The sequence below is a fragment of the Lycorma delicatula genome, chromosome 12, assembly GCF_047948215.1.
Source record: "Lycorma delicatula isolate Av1 chromosome 12, ASM4794821v1, whole genome shotgun sequence".
Classification (NCBI taxonomy): Eukaryota; Metazoa; Arthropoda; class Insecta; order Hemiptera; family Fulgoridae; genus Lycorma; species Lycorma delicatula.
Genome location: NC_134466.1, coordinates 25,289,628 through 25,307,436, shown reverse-complemented (window position 1 = coordinate 25,307,436; position 17,809 = coordinate 25,289,628). Strand labels below are relative to the sequence as shown.

The 17,809-nt window shown below is 31.2% G+C and overlaps 2 protein-coding genes across 2 annotated transcripts; one reads left to right on the top strand and one right to left on the bottom strand.

The window, feature by feature from the left end:
• Positions 1-1,051: 1,051 nt before the first annotated feature.
• Positions 1,052-14,985, top strand: LOC142332703 (uncharacterized). Its single transcript, XM_075379272.1, has 4 exons — positions 1,052-1,212; positions 3,691-3,850; positions 7,210-7,640; positions 14,239-14,985. Exons 2-4 carry the CDS (start codon positions 3,692-3,694, stop codon positions 14,795-14,797), a joined length of 1,149 nt encoding a protein of 382 aa, XP_075235387.1. The 5' UTR covers positions 1,052-1,212; position 3,691; the 3' UTR covers positions 14,798-14,985.
• Positions 14,986-16,294: 1,309 nt separating this feature from the next.
• Positions 16,295-16,898, bottom strand: LOC142332704 (putative HIT-like protein Synpcc7942_1390). The gene has a single exon (XM_075379273.1). It carries the CDS (start codon positions 16,896-16,898, stop codon positions 16,518-16,520), a length of 381 nt encoding a protein of 126 aa, XP_075235388.1. The 3' UTR covers positions 16,295-16,517.
• Positions 16,899-17,809: the final 911 nt, after the last annotated feature.

Below are 17,809 nucleotides of genomic sequence, written 5' to 3'. Positions count from 1 at the left end.
TTGCGAATATAGGCTCACTCATGGATATCCGATGACTCAAGTAGATGCACCCGTTTGTGCTCACTGCGACTGCCAGTTTTGCACCACATCCTTGTGGATTGTATCTGTTATGCGGCATTGCTTCGCAAGTTTAAACTAAGGGCCGACAAGCGAATTTTCTGGAAAACATTGTAATGATGTTATCGATTATCTCGCGATTTATAAGTGACGTATGCATCTTGATTCAAAAATTTGATGATTCATACGGTCTTTATCGTTTATGCCGTTTAGCGTATGCCGGATTTTATTTTTCTTCTTTAAAGTTACTTTTTTAATGTTGTATTCACTGTGATTTTATTTCGATTTTCGCATTCATCATTGGCTTTTTCCATCTATACTGTGTTTTTATACTACTGTTTTTTAGTATTTTAATTAATTTTTAATCGTTTCTTTTTTGTATTTATACGTTTACTATGTAAATTTTGTATCCAAGCGCTGATGATATTTTGTTGTGCGTCCAGAACAATAAATCAAAGGTCGATATAATTTATAACTGTTTTTTTTGCAATAGTTCAAATATACATCGTAAAAATTCGGGTTGTATCTTTTTTTTATTTTATATTATATTTTTACTCTTGAATTCAGACGAAATATGAGCTACCATAATTTTATTTTTTTATTATTCTATATTATTTTTTGTAGTTTAACATACATATTCAAACGAAAGAAAGTGCTCTAAATATACACCTTCGAGTTTCATTTTTTATAAATATTAATATCCATCCAAGATAATTATAACTGAATTTATTCTAACACAATAAATTACAAGTATACTCAGTTAAATTAATTAATATTAACAACCATACACACACATATATGTCTATATATAAATATATATGTCTATTTAAAAACATTTTCGTTTCAGTGCTTTCATAATAAAAATATTAGTTTATTTGTTTTCTCATCAAGATGATTAGTCATTATTTAACAAACTACGCTTGCATCATATAATATTGTTTATATATATATAGACACACACACACACACACACACACACTACAAATATTTTTCTGTAAAAACATTGTTAACAATGTTAATGCGATTTCATGATTCTATTTTTTTATATTAAAGCTACAGGTATATAATGAAGTTTTTTTAATAATCTACTACCTCGTTTCTTAGAAAGCAACGTGATCTCTTCCGTTATCGTACTTCAGTGGAGAAATATATAAAGTAAGTATCTTCATAATTTTCAACTAAAAAATAAAAAAATTATTAAATAACTTTCATTTAACATTTGTTCTTATCTCGGGAAAATTGGGATATACATATATATATATATATAAATAAATAAATATATATATATATATATATATAATTTATACATGTGTACATATACCATATATATATATATATATATATATATATATAGTATTTAGAACATATACTACTACTGGAATGTATTCCTGGATATGCAATAATTCTAGGAAATATTATAATGTTGAGAACTTTTTCGTTTGTATAATTTTTTTTTTGGTCCTGTACTTCCACTGTTAGAATGAGCATCTAACCTAAGTCGTAAACTCAATACGTTAGGAGGAACATCTAATCTAAACTTTCATTCTCGAACTCACACTGTTTTTTTTTAAAAGAAACTTCACTAAGAATAGACATAACTGGCGCAGTCGGTAAGACTTCTTCAAGTAGAATTAAAGCAAATAACTTTTCATCGGTTTTCACCGTTAGTGAAGACAATCATCATATCGGGAATAAAAGCATATTGTTCAAAATAATTATTTAATTTTTTTAGTGTACATTTCAATAAGTTTATTTAAAAAAGGTAAAATTAAAAAAAAATTAAGTAAAATTTTCAAAAAAGCCGACACCGGTGCGTGAGGCTTCGATAAGACCCACATATGGTAAGACCAAGAAGTCCACGAACTTTCTATCCCGTCGAGGAGTGAGAATACTAACAGATAACAATAAAGTTAAGATAGGCTGGCATTCATGCCAAATCGAACCCAGTAGTGAAGTGATGAGGTTCTATCATTATTGGAGTTTTGGACATGTAGCGGCGAACTGAAAAATAAATAATTTTTACAACAAATTTTAAAGAAATCTTTAAAATGGATCTTTGGTTATATTTCATTTTCGCCACATATTTACGTGTAGTAAAGCAGGAAATATCTGTTTCGATGATCTTTGTCTATGTATTGCAGAAACAGGATAAGGTATAAATTATATTTGGAGAAAATATTACACAGAAATGCGAGGGTAAGTCAATTATTATCCGCTATATAGTTATAAATTTTATTGCAATACAAATAGGAAACTTACATGTACATCATTTTTCAACATAGTCCCCTTGCATTTCAACGCACTTGGTCCATCGTTGCACAAGCTTCCCGATGCCCTCATAAAAGAAGGTTTTCGGTTGAGCTGCGAGTCAGGAATGCTTCTTTCACTATTACGTCCGAGGTAAATCGACGGCCCCTTAATGCCTCTTTGAGTGGACCAAACAAGCAGTAGTCAGAAGGGCCAATATCAGGACTACACAGAGGATGAGCCGGTACTTCAAAGGCGAGTTTCTGGAGCGTTTCAGTAGTGTGGGCAGCAGTATGTGGACGGGCACTGTCGTGCAACAACACAACACCTTTCGACAGCAGTCCTCGCCGTTTGCTTCGAATTACAGACTTCAGCTTGGCAGTAAGCATCTCACTGTAACACGCACTGTTTATTGTCGTGCCCCTTTCATCATAATGTTCCAGTATTGGGCCTTGTGCGGCCCAAAAAACCGTAAGCATTGATTTTCCTGCGGACGGTTGGGTATTTTTGCAGGACAAATTTGGACGTTTCCATTTCATACTCTTCCGTTTACTCTCCGGCTCGTAATGATGGATCCGTGTTTCGTCACCGGTGATGATTCTATCTAAGAAGATGCCCGCCCCTTAGAAGAAGAAGAAGATGTTCGTTACCGTAGCTATCCAAATGTGTTTGGCAGATGTCCAAGCGCGTTTGTTTATGCGACTGTGTGAGTTGTTTTGGGACCCGTCTTGCACAGACTTTATGAAACCCAAGTCTGTTGTGGATGATTTTGTAGGCAGAACCGTGACTGATTTGCAGACGATGTGCCACTTCATCAATAGTTACTCGTCTATCTAAGAAAACCGTGTCACTTGCACGCTAAATGTTTACCTCGTTTGTGGCGGTAAACGGTCGTCCGGCTCCTTCGTCGTGCGTAACACTTGTGCGACCGTTTTTGAATTTTTCAATCCGTTCGTAGACACTCCGTTGCGACAACACACTGTTCCTGTACAGTACTGAAAGTCTTCGATGAATTTCGGCCCCTGATACACCTTCCGACCATAAAAAACGGATCGCTGAACGTTGCTCTTCTTTGGTGCGAACAGAAAGCGGAGCAGCCACGGTTAACGGCAGAGCAGCGATAATGGAACAACTTAGCAGCATCAAACCTGCACAGACATAACGACAATTAAACCACGCATGCGTCATCTACGCAACACGACAGTACTACCAACATAAACAAAAATATAACTAAATTGTGGATAATAATTGACTTACCCTTGTATTATCAAAATTTTCGATACATATAATTTAATTTTTTCTATTATTTTATGTTTATTTATGAGCATGTAAATGTTTTATTTAATACAAATTTTTCTATAAAACTGTTATAATTAACTGTTGCAGTATGGGTAAAAGGATTATCATCGGGATATTATCATGTGTATTTATTTTTAATGTATGCGGTGAAGACTCCTGTAGTTATATAAATTCGAGAAAAGAATGCGAAGCAAAAATGTTTGATTCGGAAAGAAAAGTTTATTCTAGTGCAGAAAAAAACGAGAAGGTAACTTATTAAGGTCTTATTGTATATTAAGGTAGTTTTTAAAAAAAAACTACAAAACATATTTTCTAACATTATGCAATATAATATTTGCATAATATTTTAACATTTTGCAATGTATGGGGGGCTGCTAGTTTCCAACAATTTTTAACAAAATTTATTTTTACCACGGACCTAACAAACAATGATTTTAAAAGTCAGAATTAGAAGACTGGCCGGACAGGACTGACTTCGATCACCCTTCCCGTCTAGCCAAAATCCCCGCTATGTTTGTTATCATCATGGTTGTGAAAATAATACTGATAAACAACAATTAAAGCCTGTAAAGCTCTATTTCCTTCAACTTTTCTCTCATTCTATTCATATTAGTATGTATTATTTGCATCGTCTACCCGTACCACATAACCGGTCTCCGATCCACTGTCCGACTTTGCCACAATTTAAACATTTTTGTGGTTCTAAACATTCTTTTGCTTTGTGTTCTGCACCTCCACAGTTATAACGCAGTGAATTGCGATTTGGACCATTGCAATTCCTGGACAAATGCCCTGCGCCCCAACACTTATAGCGTTCTCTGAAGCATGATGTTAATATCGATGAAAACATTATTGTTGCTGTTCAGCGTAGTCCCGGTGTCGGTATTTAACTAAATAATTTAGTTATAATTATTCTAAGTTAAACTATAAGACTGTGCAAGTGTACTATGTCACGCAATTCTAGTAAACAAGAATTTTGAGTCCTCACAGAGACAATTATAAGGGGATCACTTTTTCTCTTTTTTCTGACTCCCTGATTGTCGCAGATCAAAACCCCCCCGGATCTCCACCGATCCGGGCCTCCGCTATCTCCTGACCGCCCAACCCAAAAATACCCCCCCCCCCAAAGAAAATCCTCGCACGGAATATTTTTCGTCTCGAAGACGAAAAATTTTCAAAGTCCTTGTTTACTTCATTTGCGTGACGTAGTACACTTGCACAGTCTTGTAGTTTAACTTAGAATAATTCTAATTAAATTATTTGGTTAAATACGTCCAATTCCCGTATTGTGACATAGGAAAAACAGATAACTCTAAATATCTAATCAGTCCGTTGTCCAAAACTAACCAAATTTTGTGTCCATGTCCATCAATCTTTCACCAACAAAATCCAATCCACTAATCCAAGAAAATCACCAAAAACCAATCAAAAACACCGAAAACCAGCAGAGCAACTACACGTCTCTTACCACTAATGCAATCCCATGTCGATCCAATCAACTGATTACAAATAATCCCACATATGCATTAATGGAAAATGTTATTGAAAGTTACGATCCACCGTTGCATGAGGGTTCACTTCTGCGCACGAATGTTGGTTTCTCATGTTATTTGTACTACCACGAGTGAACTGTGACTCATCGGTAAATGAAATGTATTTGAAGAATTGTCGATGAAATACTCATCCCACGGATGAGTATTGCAGAACGCTAAGCAAAGAGCAAGGTCTCCTGCATGTAGATGTTCTTTTTTTTATGATACGCATAAAGGTTCCTAAGTGTTCTCCATGATATTTAGTTTGTGAAATTCTCAACCGGTTAGAAAGACTTCTTGTATCGACACCAAGACTACGCTGAACAGCAAGCATAATGCTTTCATCGATGTTAACATCATATTGGAAAGAGCGATCATAAGGGATATTATTTACTGCTAGGAAGAGATCCTGTTTCTCGTAACATACAAAATGCCGCACTAATTGTTGTTGTATTTGCAATCCTGCGATTATGATAACGTTTTCGATATTCTTCAACAGCGGCCGTAGCACTGCCTTCACGCACATCGTAATTAAACATAATATCGGCATAGCATATTCTTCATTCGAAAATAAGTATGGCATTATTACTTCAATAACCAGATTCAAAACGGTTATGCAGTACTACTTGTACTGCATAACTGCATAAGTCTACTTGTACTAACAGGAAAATTGCAATATTGCGCTAATGAAATGAAACTCAACTGTAAGCTTGCAAAATAGCACAATTACAATTTTAAAAAAATTCATTGTTAGACAGTTGTTATATTGCCAACTTAAGAAATAAAAATTTCTCCAAAAAAGTTATTCCTTATTTTAAATTGATTTTAAAAAAATCATAGTTTTTTAGAAATACTTAAATACAACGCTACAATCGTTGATTCAGTACTATCCCGTATGGAATAATTTATTTTGGAACTTCATTTATTAATTTTGAATACTAGAAATTTCTGTTTTTTATCATTTTTCCCCAGTTTTGAAAAATAAATCTGCTATCGATAAAAATCATTTTCCTTTTAAATTTAGCTTTGTATTGCTCTAAATAAAAGTCCGTTTTATTTAACTGTTATTCGCTTTCTGTTTATTTAATTATAATACTCTGTTTAAAATTAAATTTCCAACAAGTTTTATTTGTTTATTGACAATTTAACAAAGTTATTACAAGGCAAACGTAAAAAAAGTGTGTTTTTCGCGTTATCGCGGGTTTTCTAAAAAAAAAAAAAAAAAAAACTGCAGAAGTTACAGTTCTCGGACTCATTCTTTTCAATTTTTCAGATTAAATTTCATATGAAACGTAAGAATTTCTATATGGTTTCATTTTATTGGAGGAGATGAAATCTGATAGAAATTTTTCGCCAACCGTAACTTATTAACGAGATTATATTTATATGTACTTTTTTCTTTATTTTTACAAGCTGCCAAAGTATCTCTGCATAATCTGGTACATCACCCAGTATAAGTCGACCATTGTAGCGTCCTTATTTTTAATACCTTTCGAGCCTATTTAATCTTAAACTTGTTTATCAGTTCTTATCTCTTCTTAATCCTCCATAACATACTAGTCTAAATAATTTCTACAGAATTTAAAATGTGTTTTAAAGAAACATATTTTTAAGTTCAAAATAATAGCTATAATATAACTTTCACTTGATTTTTATAAGTATTTGAAATCTTTAAAACATAAAACGTCGATGCGGAGTCCTTCAACATCTAGGTAGGGAAAATCTGGCCTGCTTTATATGAAAAAAAATTATGAATCCTTTTTATTTCAGTTTTTTTCTAAATAATGATACGGGTAAATCCACCAAAACAATTTTCTATTTCTACTGATTAAATCTATATCGCCAATAATAGCCAGAATGTGTTTAATAAAAGTAAATATGGTGATGATAATTCCTTAAGGCTGTTATTAATTTTAACTTCCTTGAAAACAACTTTCCGTTAATTTTCAAAGTACTTTTCATATTTCTCGAGATAACTTTTACCAAATTTTCCAACGTTTTAAAAAGTCGATTGTAATATTTAATAAAATATATTTTTTTATGTAATATAGTTTTATGTACTATTCCGTTTCAGGTGTTGCTAGCACTTAGAAATTCAAAATATGCAGGCGATAAAAATCTTCAACTACAATTTATTCAAATATTAAATATACATAACTGGGAAATAAGTAATTTTGAATACTTATTTAATACCGCACCGGATATCACTCTGCAAGAATTAATAAGTATCTTACACTACGGTGATGGCGGCTGGTGGGAACCGTTGTTAAAGCCAAAATTTAGTGAAGTATTTAAAACTGATGAATTAATCAAGGATATCAATAATAAATTCGAAAATTTAATCCCTTACAAGAAATGGATTAAAGAATTTGTATTCTGGCAGGAAAATTCTTATTCGAATTATTGTAATTATAAAATTGTTAAACCGATTTTTAAAATGTTTGTGTTTTATGAAAAAAGATTAAAATTAGAAAAGGAGTTGCTTGAACCACAATATTTACAAAGGTATTGTTTTGTTACTTAAGTAATAAGTATAATATAGTTTGATTTCTTTTCTGTAAGTTAAAATAATTATAAGAAAAAGCGGGCGATTCATTTCTGAAAAAATTCAAATCGTTTTAAGCTATTTTTATATCTTTATAAAAAAATAGGCTCTTGTAATTGAAAAACAATAACCAAATTATTAATTTTTTTACAACGTACTAATGTGTTTATAAAATATTAACAAAAAATTTTCAATTATTTCTTCAACGTTATATCAGAAGAAAGACATGTATTGTAATGAATTTTAATGTTATTGATTTTAAAAAAATCTGATCTGGACATCATATGCATGACTTCCTTGTACGCCTATTAAATTACATTTACACATTTTTTTAAAAATTAAAAGTACATAAAATTTTACTTCATTAATAACTTGTTATTGAATTATTGTAATTTTTTTATAATCACGGGTTAATAATATATCAATATATTTAAATTAAAAATAAAAAGAAGTTAAACAAGTAGATGAAGTCGGAGTCGAACTGTTGTAATATCCAAATATTTCATTAATTAAAATTTTATTTGGCCAATAAACATAAGTAGCCTACCATTCATTATATATCTTGTAAAGCTCTCAATTAGGGCTTATTAGTGCAGTTACGTAAAAAATCCAATTTATTTTGGATTTTGAGCTTTATTGGACACTTTTGGTCTAGTCTTGCAATCAAAAGGGAAGGTGCACAACCAGATGTTACAACAGTCCCAAATACAAAATTTCAACATCCTACGGCTAATCGTTTTTTTTAAATATGCGAGGTACGTACCGTACATACGTACAGACGTAACGCCCAAACCTCTCAAAATGGATATTTCCGTTGAAATCTGAAAACCGAAGTTTTTCGCGATCACAATACTTCGTTCATTTCGTACAAGGAAGTAAAAACGCTTTAATTAAATTTCGAGGCTAAATATAATTTTTTATTTTTAATAATATTACAAGAAATCTAATAAAATGAGAAATTTTGAAAGACCTTTTTCACTTTCCCTGTAGAAACCTAAAATACAATGAAGATCTCATACTCATAAATACTTTGGTCCAATATAGTGCTTAATGGTTAAGCCGGTTTAGATTACTTGAATCCCGTTGTTAGATCGGGACCAAAATTTAACAGAAGTTATAACTTACGGGCGAATATTTTTCCGAGTTTCATAAGTTTATAGTAAATCCGTGATGGAAATATTTAAAAAAGACTAAAACAGTTAAGCTAATTATATCGTCACCCCAAATCCAATTGTTACAGTATGAGTTGTTTATAGTATACAGTTGTTTACAAGTAAAGTTGTTTAACCCACCGGGTTGGTCTGGTGGTGAACGCGTCTTCTCAAATCAGCTAATTTGGAAGTCAAGAGTTCCAGCATTCAAGTCTTAGTGAAGTCACTTACTTTTATACGGATTTGAATACTAGATCGTGGATACCGGTGTTCTTTGGTGGTTGGCTTTCAATTAACCACACACCTCAGGATTGATCGAACTGAGACTGTACAAGACTACACTTCGTTTGCACTCATACATAACATTCTCATTCATTCTCTGAAGTAATATCTGAACGGTAATTCCCAGAGGCTAAACAGGAAAAAAGAAAGAAATCGCAAACGGCAGGTAATAAATCTCCTCTCAACGGCTATTTCTGCATGAGTAGCTCCACGCTGACAAAGTGTTCTTAATCGGGCAAAGTTTTTTGCTGATGATAGCATCCCATTCACTTTGCCATTCATCATGAACCACACTCTTTAGAAAACAAACTAGATCGTTCAAAGCGATGCAATTACTGAAAGGTGGCTTTAGAGAGAAAATATGGGTACCATAAGATCCCCCTGTCCGATGAGGTCGAAATTTAGGCGAAAGCTGGATCTGATCTTTATATATATATTTCTTGTGTGCGTGTGTATGTCACTGAACTCCTCCTAAACGGGTGGACCAATTTTGATGAAATTTTTTGTGTGTGTTCAAGCGGATTCGAGAATGATTTAGATTCACAATTTGGCCCACTGGAAAATGTTTTTTTAATTAATTTTTTATTTATAAGTAGTTGTTGATTTTGGAATGTTTTACATTGGATCCGGCAGACTGCACTATCATCGCAGTATCGAATATTCAATAATATTCTATTCTAATTATAGTTTGTCCCGATAGTTGGTACTGCGATCAAATTGAGAAAAATATTTCGTAATTTTGTGTTATTATTGTGTTACAAATAATCGCGAGAAAACAGTTCTTTAATAAATAACAGGCTAATAAATCAGATGGAAATGTAAACAAAGGAAAACCAATCAGATCAATGCAAGATGGCCGTTGTCAAACACAACGACCAATCACAAAGAGCCCGTATGGCCGTTGCCAATGTAAACAAAATGCAACTGATTAAGTAACAAGTAGGCATCACTGCGATCGCGTTTAGAATTGTGCGCGTATTGAGAAATATTATATTATTTATTGAAATAACGTTTTAAAGTGTAATTAAAAAATATACATTGTGCAAATTTGTAAGGTATTGAAGTGAAAATGTTTTTTTAATTTATTTATGTGTTGTTGATCTTGGGATGGTTAAGGTTCACAATTGGGTCCGGTAGGCAGAGCTGCGATCGCGTTTTAGAAGTTTTTTTTTAATTTTTGGATTATCAGTCAAACCCGGTAGTTGGTGCTGCGATCGGATTCTAGGATTTTTTTTTATTTTGTTGTTTTTTCGCATACCAGTTACTTGCGTCGTAGCTTAGTGTTGTTCTTACATTAAAATTCGTATTTTTAACGTACTACTGTGTTAGAGAACAGTTTGAATGAATTCCAATAGGTAGTGCTGTTCTGACAATTGAATTTATTTACATCTGAATTTTATAAAGTTAAAGGTGACATTTTATAAGGTTCCGTAATGTTTTGTAAGTTTCTTAATGTTCAGTATTAATTGTAATGATTTTGCAGCCACAACACTTTTCGTTAAAAAATTATTTTCCACCAAATACTGTGATTAGAGAGTGGTGTGAATTAAATCCGATAGGTAGTGCTGTTGTTTTGCCATTTGGATTTATTTACATTCTGACTTTGATAAAGTGAAAAGTTAAATTTTGTTAAATTGCTAATGTTCCGTTTTTAAGGTTTTTATCAAACTTTCAATTGTTGTCATTTAATCTGTATGTTTACTCAGATCTAGCAATAGCGAAGCATTTCCGAGTCTGCTAGAATTGCGCGCTTATTGAGAATATTATATTATATTATTATTTATTGAAATAACGTTTTAAAGTTTAATTAAAAAATGTACATTGTGCAAATTTGTAAGATGCAGTATTGGAGTATTTTACATGAATTTTAATGATGTATACGCGTGCATTTAATAACAATCAACGTAACCTACAAATTTAAATTGTCGGTTCTCATTTGATTCTATGCAACTTATGAAGTATTGAACGGCTCTTTGAAAATAAAAATTTAAGTTTGTAAAATAAATTATAACATTTATAAAATTAAAATATAAGTTACTTATAATATAGTTTAAAAAAATATTTAAAATATTGAATTTATAATGTTTTAGCTGATTAATTTTATAAAAATTTTTCTAATATTATTTTTAATTAAAATTATCTAAAATTTGATAAAATAGATGTTAAAATAAAGAATGAGAAAAATTTCTACTAAAATTTTAACTACGTTGCTTTTTTGCAGTGCTTTAATTTTTTTATTAATTGATTAATTAAGCTGTTACATGGTTATGAAACATCAAAATTATTAAATAAAAAAAAAAATATGTAGAAGGTACTTTTTTAGAATGATGTTAGTGAAAATTAGTAGTAATGTGGATGAAAATTTATTATTAACACTAATTATTAATTTTACGACGTTTCGGCACAAATGTAGACCAAATATTCTACTGAATTTTAACTTTCTTGATCAGCGGATTTTCGAGATGCAAATCAAAATCTGTTTAGAAATAATATTGAATGTATTTCTTATTCCCTAAATACCTTTGATTAAAAATTTGGAATTTTAAATGAAGTAATAAATTCTTTCAATTTTCTACGACCCCAATACAAAAAATTCAAAATAGCGAAAACTACACCACCTTCTTTATCAATTTTGTCCAAAATTTAATGCAATCAATGTATATAGAAATAGTTTGAGCAATTTTTGAAAAATTTATATAGAATCAATCCGGAGAAATTAATTAAAAAGCACGCCCTACCTATACACTTACCTACTTCTATATTCTAAAGGAAGCGATATATTCTTAGGAAGCTTTGACGAATGCATCTGGGTTGAATACGGTATCGTTGCGGGGTTAATCTTTTGCTTGGGAATCACTACTTTAGTCCTAATACTAGGCCTGAGATCATGTCTGATTATTTTGACAGCCTGGCTAGTAAAATTGACATTAGTGCTTATTATTGGCCACTTAAATGTCCCTAATATTGAGTGTGAAAATACAACTGTCAGCAGCAACGCTCAATTTTATTTCAAGAAGAAAGCTGATGTTTTATTTATCTCATGGATGAAGTAAATTTATATCATTATAATTCTCATTTACCTGTCGATGGCTCATCCATTCTAGATCTTGTTTTTTTCCAATGGTATTTTTGATGTTAATTTGTAGGCTGACCATCTTTTCCTTCCTGACATACCGTACGTACACTTTATATACACATGACATACACTTTCTATTAATGTCCCTATTAGTGATCTAGTGTTTTGTAGCGGTACTACTGAATTCCTAAATTACAGTAAAGGCGAACTTTCCTTATATCAGTCTATAGATGGGATTAACTGGAAAGATGCAATTACCAGTTGACGCTGTCGTCTCTGTTTTTAACAACATTTTTTCTTCAGCTATACTTAAGCATATTTTTTTATTTAGACCAGAACCTTAAATATTTTCCCATTTGATTTTTATTTAGCCTGATCAAATGTCTTAAACAAAAGCATGTTTTTTCATAAGTAATAAAATAAAATTTATTATCTTATTTTAATAACAGGCATAACTAGCCTAATGATTAAGAGAAAGCTATTTTATAAGAACAGTAAGATAAATAATAATAATCAACAATAATAATAACAATAAAATAATAAACGACAATAACAATAATAGTGAATTAATAGCATAAAAATAGTATTTAGAATAATGACAAGGTTCGTTTAAAGGTAGTTACATCATAAAAACCAGAATACAGTCAAACCAGAATACAAAATTGAGTAGACATTACAATGACCACTAATATTAACACCTAATATTGCATTAACAACAAGATAAGGCTAGACAAGTCTAAAAGTCATTCAATTCCATTCTCTGCAAATACCTTTGCTGTTTACAAAATCTACCCTAGACTTATGAATGAATCAGTAACTCACCGAACAACTTCCTGCATTCACCCACTGTCCATTCTGGACAGTGACGTACTCACTGGACTCACTTGAATGGACTCACTTCACTCAACGAGTACTCGTTGTGACGAGTACTCGTCACTGAAGTACTCGTTGTACACGTCGACTTATAACGCAGTCTCTCAATCGCAGCATTCGTTTATCTCGCTTGATACTGACCCTGAATCACTGGTCGGAGTAGTATTTAAATACCCTAACTTGCAGAACCACCTCGTTCCTTAACTGTTGAAGCGTGAGAATTATCGTCTTCGCCATTACATTTTCCCATAAATTCCTACTCCGGTCCGGAATCCTTCTCGTCGACAACACCTGTTGAGGGTGCACCTATTGTCAATACTGCAAAGAACGATTGTTAAACGGACCTTTTTATCTGAGAAAAGGATCTGTTTTAGTATCCTTCTAGATTCCTTTCATTATTATTCTCTCATAGTTTCTTCTTAACTGGAAGGAATCCCTTACTCAGGTCCAATATACTGGTCTTGTTACAACATCATCCAAACACACATTTCAGTCTGGCGACCGCGTTCAGGTAAAAGGAATGCAACTAAAATATCATATATTTTTAGCATTAACAAAAAAAACCCTACAATCGACTGAAAATGTTGTGTTTATTTTGATCCAGTGATGAAAATATAGACTGCTCTTATAATCTCTCTTTTTTCCTGTTTAGCCTCCGGTAACTACCGTTCAGATAATTTTTTCAGAGGATGAATGAGGATGATATGTATGAGTGTAAATGAAATGAAGTCTTTTACATTCTCAGTTCGACCATTCCTGAGATGTGTGGTTAATTGAAACCCAACCCACCAAAGAACACCGGTATCCACGATCTAGTATTCAAATCCGTGTAAAAATATCTGACTTTACTAGGACTTGAACGCTGGAACTCTCGACTTCCAAATCTGCTGATTTGGGAAGACGCGTTCACCACTAGACCAACCACTAGAGGTGATAATAACTGTTCTAACGTAGCCTATATATGAGAGTATATAGGCAGTAAAGTAGATCGAAATATTATAACTACGCTTTATCGGACACAGATTTGTATTACTCCAAGTAGAATTAAATATGTCTTGAATTGTATATACGTTAACTAGTTAGTTTCAATAGAAAATAAATATATTTTTTAAATGATGTATTTTGCAAATTTATGTTTCATATATTAACCGTAAAAAATAACTTTTTTTTTTTTAGTGATCTACCGCAGAAATCTTCTCGTCCGTTTTATGACTTTTTGTGCTCACAGTCAAAGCTAGTGGAGAATGAAAAAATCAGACAAGCATTATTTGAGTTGTACGATTACATTTTAAAATCAGGAATACTAAATTTAGATTTAGAAAATTCTCAATGGTCTGTGGAATCTGTAATAATATTTCTTGGAAACTACATTGAAGACGGTAAAAAGTTTAAAAAGGTGTATTCACCTTATGCGGAAGAATTAGTTAAGATGGCTATTACATTAAATATTAAGGAATATGTGCTAGAGGAATTTATTTTTAAATTACCATCGCTATCTTTTATACCAAAAGCTGCCAAAGCGCTTAATTTTGTAGTTCCGTTTTTAGAATGTCCATGCACTGAGGATGAGTTAAATGATTTATATATTATTGTTGATAAGTACTACAAAAGGTTTCCCAACTCTGAAGATGTAAGTGACGAAATCGGATATATATTAAAAAAGAAGAAGACGGGAATAGCTAAAATGATCGATGAATTAAAAAAGCACCTAAAAGAAAAAAATGATATTCTTTGATTATAAAAAAATTTTATTCAACATTCATTATTGATCTTATAGTTCAATAAATAATAGCAAACTGTTTTACTGAGATCTGACTACTTTAATAGTTATTGTTTTATATGATTAGTGTCACAAAGATCTATATAATAGTAATTTTAAAAAAAATTTAAATAAATCAGTATGAATAAGCAAATAGAAAATAATATTTTCATTAATATTTGTCCACACTTTTGTGCACGTTCTTAAACATCCATTTCTCTTATACATTTAAATTCAAACCTATGTAAATATATATTCCACATTTTCATTCCTCCTTCGTCCAAATTTTAATACTTTGTACCTGAATTATTTTTTTTTTTCAATACAAGATTCAAATTACAAAAATATTTACATCTTACTTATAATTTCACAAAATATGTTGACAATGAATACCTCTAAACCAGACGCAAATTTTTACGAAAACGAAACGAACAAGAAACGTTCCATACACAGGCGGAGTAAAAAAAAAAAAAACTACCTTTTACCAGCACGCCAGGATCAGCAATGCGGAACCGACAGTGCTCTATCCCTCGCAACCTCGCATACAGCTTCCTATATACGCATGCGTACAACAACCAAACACAATGTCGCTGGAACTGTGAAGCGACATACAAAGATTTTTCTATCTTTTTCATAAACCGGGGATGGCTACTGACATTAAGCTTAAGGATTATATATTGTACAAGTACAAAGAAAAAATTAAGGAGAACAGGATTCTTTATATTAAATGTTATTGATAATATGAAGTGGAAATAGGGAGTGCTGCAATTCGAAAGTGCCTATACGCGAGCCGCCACTGTTCTTACCCTCTTCTCTGTTCTGGGTACCCCCGATATATTACTCTGGTAACAATAAATATTATTGACATATCATTAATTCGTTTCTTTTGGTTAATGACAATATAGATCGATGATATTAGATCCGTAATTCAGGATGTGCAAAATATGACTTTACATTCTCTTCGTTCTCCACAGGCTATTTCATATTAGTATGTCGATGGCATTAGTTTTGTATTTACTACTTTGTAATAGAAATAAATGTGAGCTATTTAAAAATAGAAAATAAAATGAAATTTTAAAAACAGATCAATAAAAAAAAATTAAGCTAATTTAGATTCCAGATGTTTAACATGTACATAAATCAATCTTTATATTAAGAAACACACACACACACCCACACATATATATTTACTAATATCTTTGCTGTATTACATATATCAGATTGTATTTCGCTATGTTAAAAAAAAATAAAAACTGTTTCACCTATTGTTAGTCAAGCGGTTAATACCTGACTTATAATTTTTTTCTAAAATCTACTGCAAAGAAATCGATTAAATCATAATTTATATAAAGACATTCAATGGTAGGAAAGTAAATTTTATTATTTTTTTTTACAATGAACCCTACCAGAGTCATTTATGGCATAAATAAAATTAAAAAATATCATTAATATCTTGCTATTAACTCCTATTAAAATTCATGTGATAAATAGTTAATTCACTTAAAGTTACCTGGAAAAATGTCTTGAACAAGCACTTTGCGTTAACTGAATAAATAACGTTAATGAATTTAAGTAAATAAGTATAATTTTAATTATAAATTCAAATTATTTTAAACGCCATACAAAAATATCGCAGTTTTAATTTTAACAATTTTATTAAGTACACCAAACGTTTCTTTAAAAAATAATTAAACAATTAACCAGGAGGCCATTTTAATTGCCTACCACCAAGAACATGAACGTGTAAATGATAAATAGATTGTGCACCGTGAATTCCATTATTTATAACAATTCTATATCCTTCATCTAATCCTTGCTGCTCAGCGACATTTTTAGCAACGTACAAAATATGCCCTAGTAAAATAGAATCAGATTCTTCAGTATCGGCGATACTAGTAATAGGTTTACGCGGAATAACTAAAAAATGTACAGGCGCTTGTGGATTCGTATCGTGAAATGCAACGCAAGTATCATCTTCATAAATAAATTTACACGGTATTTCTTTACGTAATATTCTACCAAATACTGTATCGCTAAAACGATCAATAACTTTTGCTTTTTCCACTTCAACAGACATTTTTTCAAATTTGTTTTAAAATATTCACATAACTCTTACAATTATTTTAAATTTCTTTATTAACAATGTCATCAATTTATCGTGTTAATATATACATCAGCTGTTTTTAATATAACGAAATTAATCTTAATATAAAAAAAATAATTCTTATGAATTTTATTACAGGAGTAAAAATGTTTTACAAGAATAAAAAATTATGGAAAATAAACCACGAAATTTTGAAAATAATATTCTGAAAAATACATATTTAATTTCCTAAGCATTTGGCACCGTTGATATTAATATACTCGTAATTTGTATAAATTAAAGTTTCCACTTTCCAACAATTTTCTATATATATATGTCCTAGTAATTTCGGAGTCACCACTCCATCATCAGGTACTTCATAGAAGCTGTAATTCACTAATACACGCAACGTGTATAATTATAATTATAAATTAAAATTGTTAGGTTCACAATACTTGATCGTCAAAAAATTAAAAATAATTTATACGTCAGTAAGAATGTAACGCCATGTCCGTAAGATGTTTACGGCTATTATATCGTATAATAGTAAATTATGTTGTATAATAGTTGTAAACATCTTAGGGACATGACGTTACAATCGTATAGACGTAAATTATTTTTAATTTTTTGACAATCGAATTGTGAATTAACAATTTTAATCTATATAAATAAAAATGTAAATGTTTGTTTGTTGAAAATCTTAAATCTCCGAAAGTTCATCACCGATTGCTTTGAAATTTTGACACAACTTTGCGTTCGAATACGCGCGTGTTTTTATATACCTAAGATGTCACACCTGTGACAGGTTTTTTTTGTTTTTTTTTTAAAAACAGCCTTAAACGTCTCTGTTGGACGTAAAAGCTATACTAAATATTTTATGATTCCATTTCAATGTTTCTGATATG

Coding starts and splice junctions, on each gene's coding strand:
- LOC142332703 (XM_075379272.1), top strand. CDS start 3,692: ATGGGTAAAAGGATTATCATCGGGATATTATCATGTGTATTTATTTTT. Junction 3,851..7,209: donor GTGCAGAAAAAAACGAGAAG/GTAACTTATTAA, acceptor ATTCCGTTTCAG/GTGTTGCTAGCACTTAGAAA. Junction 7,641..14,238: donor GAACCACAATATTTACAAAG/GTATTGTTTTGT, acceptor TTTTTTTTTTAG/TGATCTACCGCAGAAATCTT.
- LOC142332704 (XM_075379273.1), bottom strand. CDS start 16,898: ATGTCTGTTGAAGTGGAAAAAGCAAAAGTTATTGATCGTTTTAGCGAT.